Raw genomic sequence first — 4,203 nt, 5'->3', positions numbered from 1 at the left:
CTTCCTCCTCCTTTTCCCCTTCCTCCCCCTCCTCTCCTTCCTCCTCTTCTTCCCCTTCCTCCTCCTCTTCCCCTTCCTCCTCCTCTTCCCCTTCCTCCTCATCCTTTCTCCTTTTTCCTCCCTCCTCCCCTCTTCTATATCCCCTCTCCTCCTCCCCCTGTTCCTCTTGAGCTGCTGGGGATGGAGCCCAGACCCTTACACTTACTACACAAATGCTCTGCTGCTGGGGAAGCTACGGAAGTGCCACCAAGAAGCAGGTGGCAAAGCTGGACTGGGCAGGTATCACCAGCCCATGTGCCAGTTTGCAAGCACTGCCCATGGCGCTACAGTGTGGGTTTAAAAGGCAGAACCTCACTGGGACATTCTGGACTGTAGTAGACCAGAGAACCCTGGTGAACTAGCCCCTCATTTCAGCTGGCAGAAGTGACAGCTGTGCTCTTGAGTCTCTGTATCACCCTTCCCCCCCCCCCATGACCCTCTCAGATGTCCAAATCTGATACACAGAAAATTAGAAAGGCAGCTGATACAATGTGGGCTGGGCCATAGGAAGGAGAGGATTTCTATTCACTGTCAGGGAAAGGAGAACTGGACTACAGGCCAGGAAAGCAGTTTGACTTTGCTCATCACAGGCCAATTATCCAGGGACCCAAAGAGGTGTTCCTTATGCAGCCAAAGGAGGGAGGCACAGCAAGTATGTTAGGAGACACAGAGAGTAGTAGTTCTGTGAGTGTAAGAGGAAGTGAGCACATGGCAATGGATGTCCCTGTCAGCCATGGAGTTAACAGCAGGAACTGCTTGACTGACCATCATACAGGCAGAATGGGTGAAAACCAGTATGAAGGTCCCTGAGGTGCATGACAGACCACCAACCCAAGGCAGTGTGTCACTGCAAGTCATTCATACCAGAACCAGGCAAACCAGGCAAGCTGCCAGCTCTGCCAAATTCTAGCCCTAGGCCCTTGGTTGAGTCAATTGCCTCTGCCTGCAGGGCCTCAGATCCTCTCAGGAAGGGACATTGGGCACTGGTGTCCCCTTCTTAGGTCTCTGGTGAGAATAGCAAGGGTTGAGGCACTGGGTACAAAACCATGCCTGCATCTCGACCCATCCCAGGTTACCTCTCAGAGGTAGTTATAGCTTCTTTCTGTATTGAGGCCCTCCCTGGGTGAATGAGATGGCAGAGGCCCTGGCTTGGGAGGAGGCAGACCAGTTTGAGAGTTGCAGTCTTCTCATGCTGGCTTGCCTCTATCTAGGTTTCCTCTTCCTCCCTCTTCCTCCTCCTCCCTCCTCTTCTTCCCTCCTCTTCCTCTTCCTCCTCCTCCCTCTCCCTCCTTCTTCTCCTCTATACCCTTTCTAGCAAAGACCCACACTGCTTCGGCACCCAGACCAAGGACTCCTGTAACAGGCTGTGTCTGGCCACTCTCCTGGACACAAAGGTGACTAATCCAATGGAATATGAATTCAAATTTCAGCTGGAAATCCGTGGACCATGTCTGCTCGCAGGTAAGAGGGGATGCCCGGGCACAGAGAGAGGCAAAGAAGGCCAGGAGAGACAGGGCTTCAGGCCCAGAGACAGGGCTTCAGGCCCAGAGACAGGGCTTCAGGCCCAAAGTCACCAGAAAGAGGGGGGAGGGGGCAGAGCACAGGAAGAGCACCTAACCCAGACAGAAGTCAGAAGTCAAGCTGAACCAGTCAGCTGGCTGGCAAGCTGTCCCAAGATAAACCTGTCCCCAGGACGGCTTAACCCAGCTCCACTTAGTGACTTCCCTGGGGAAATACCTTCTGGAGAGTGGTAGGCAGTCCAGCCTTCTTCAGAAGGGCCATGGCTATAAAGCTGAGCCCTGGTTCTCACCTAGGGAATATTCAACCCCCGTCCTGCAGCCTAGCTACCACTCCAAAGAATCTGGGGTACACCCTGCTTATGGGACATTATAAAATTCTCTGGGTAATTCTAATAAGCAAACAAGGAGGGCTGAGAACCGTGTAAAATGGTTTTCCTCCCAGCCAACTTGGGTTTTCCAAGAGTACAGGACATGGTTTCTTATCCGTAGGGGATTATTGCAATGCAAGATGCCACTAAAGAATACCCACAAAAAAAGATATCCACCCGTAGAGCACTGAGCTCTTTCTTAATGCTTATTAGCATTCGGGGTGCCCCAAGAGCAAGCATCCCTCCCTGATCCCTGCTAGATCCTGTGGTCAGGAAAGGAAGGACCACCAGGCACCATCCTCAACATGATCTACTGTGAAGGAAGCTGAGGAAGGTACCATGCTCACAACTAACAGAGAAGTCCACGTGAGGGCTGGTCTGTCAATCATCCCCAGTCTAAGTCTCATGCTCCTGCTCTGAGCTCCTTTCTCTTTTGTGCTTCTAAATCGTTTTCTCCTCTGTCCTATCTTTTGTACCACTCAGGGGTGGAGAGTCCCACTCATGAAATCCGAGCAGATGCAGCCCCGTCGGCACACTCAGCCAAGAGCATCATCATCACCTTGGCCAAAAAACATACCTTTGACCGGCCAGTGGAGATCCTTCTCCACCCTAGTGGTATGGTATCCCACGTGGGCTTCCGCTGTCCTTGTGGAGGATGTCTAGTCAGTGCAAGACTTGGGGGCATGTGGGAGATGGGGGGGGCGGAGAAACCAAAGACTTGCCCTCAGGGAAATTGTATCTATTTGGCAGAGCTAAATTCCTAGCCCCAGGTGTCATCTGCCTAGGAGAACTTGAACCTCTAGGCTGCCTGAGGAGAAGCGCTCAAAAGCTTCAATTTCACCCTCAGGGAGTCATCTGTTGACTCCTCAAAAACTCACAAAATGTCTGGCCCTGAAAAGATTCCCCCCAGCATTTGGCTCAGTCCCAGTCTATTTACATAATGTATCCCGTTATGTAAGGGTAAACTGAGGCCTGTGAAAAGAAGATGGTGCTAGGCTCCCTCAGCTAAGGAGTCATCCCCTGACCCCTGCTGCTTCACATTCAGGGATGTCACCCTCTTCTCCAATTAGGAACCCACCCCCACCTATGAAGAGATGGCCCCTAGACTATAGCCCCTGCTACACCCCTCACACCCAAGCAAGTACTGAGCATTGATCTCTTCTGTGCAGAGCCTCACATGCCGCACGTCCTGGTGGAGAAAGGGGACATGACCCTGGGGGAATATGCCCAGCACCTGAAGGGAAAAGCGGATTTCATCCGGGGGACAAAGAAGGACAACAGTGCGGAGCGGAAGGTGAGCCACGGGTGGCAGAGCTGGGTGGCACCGGGAAATTGGTCTCACTGAACCACTGAGGGCACTTAGCCCAAAGCAGAGGACATGACTCCCTGAGGTCACATCCTAAACTGGTGGCAGGGCCTGAAGAAGGAGCGAGAGGTGTTCCCTTCTCTCCCAGAAGTGGTGTGTGGGGTCCCAGACACCACACGGGGGAGGGAGTAAATTTGGTGCTGCAATCACCCCAGCTTGTTCCCCTGCTGGGTCAGCTTCTCCTGGTAGCCACCCCCCCCCCCCATATCCATAAGCCCGGTGGGGCTTGAGCTAACTATAGATGCCGCCTTGGCCTTATTTCTCCAGGTGGCTCTGTCCCTATAGCCCCTCCCTCTGCTCAGTTCTTCCCCTGTCTGGGGTCCTCATGACATGTAGGTGTCTCCTACAAAATGGATAAAGGAATGCTAGGAAAGCGAGTGAAAGGTTCTTCCCCTTTACCTTCCCCAAGCCTAGCACAGAAGGGTGAGAAGGCACTCACTGGCTTCAGGAGGGCAGGACAGTGCCGAACCCACAACCACACGCTGAGCCTCGTGATCTCTCTTTCACTCATGGTGCATATCCTGAACATCATGGCGGCACTTCCCTTTCTATTAACTCGTTTGCAGATGAGGAGTCTGAGGTCTAGTGCCCAATGTTACCTCTAGAGTTAGCGCTGGGACTTCCGGGGCTACAGGACTGGTAACACTCCTGGAACGGAGTGGGGTGCAACTGTGCTTAGCTCTTCCTCAACTTCCTGCTGCCCTCCATGGTACAGGGGACCAAGAAGGGAAGTGGACAAGGAAATGGGGGTGTGTGACCTGACTGCTTGCGTTAACCCCACTGTGGGACCCCAGTGGAAATCTCTGCTGGCAGAGATGTCGGGGACTTGGTGTCATCATTAAGCTAAGAGGCAGACAGACAGACAGACAGGCACAGAGAGATACAGAGAGGGACGAGAGAGAGAGAGAGA

The 4,203-nt window shown here is 53.1% G+C and overlaps 1 protein-coding gene across 4 annotated transcripts in view; it reads left to right on the top strand.

Annotated features, from left to right (window-relative positions):
- Vwa5b1 (von Willebrand factor A domain containing 5B1) overlaps positions 1-4,203 on the top strand; it is a 70,613-nt gene that overhangs the window by 28,544 nt on the left and 37,866 nt on the right. For all 4 annotated transcript variants that reach the window (XM_031379208.1, XM_031379209.1, XM_031379210.1 and 1 more), the window contains 3 exons: positions 1,355-1,500; positions 2,411-2,542; positions 3,097-3,221. In XM_031379208.1, the coding sequence (XP_031235068.1) occupies positions 1,355-1,500; positions 2,411-2,542; positions 3,097-3,221 (403 nt within the window). The remainder of the gene's footprint in view (positions 1-1,354; positions 1,501-2,410; positions 2,543-3,096; positions 3,222-4,203) is intronic.

The sequence above is a fragment of the Mastomys coucha genome, unplaced genomic scaffold (assembly GCF_008632895.1).
Source record: "Mastomys coucha isolate ucsf_1 unplaced genomic scaffold, UCSF_Mcou_1 pScaffold18, whole genome shotgun sequence".
Classification (NCBI taxonomy): Eukaryota; Metazoa; Chordata; class Mammalia; order Rodentia; family Muridae; genus Mastomys; species Mastomys coucha.
The sequence above is the reverse complement of the archived record's forward strand: the minus strand, read 5'-3'. Positions and strand labels throughout refer to the sequence as shown.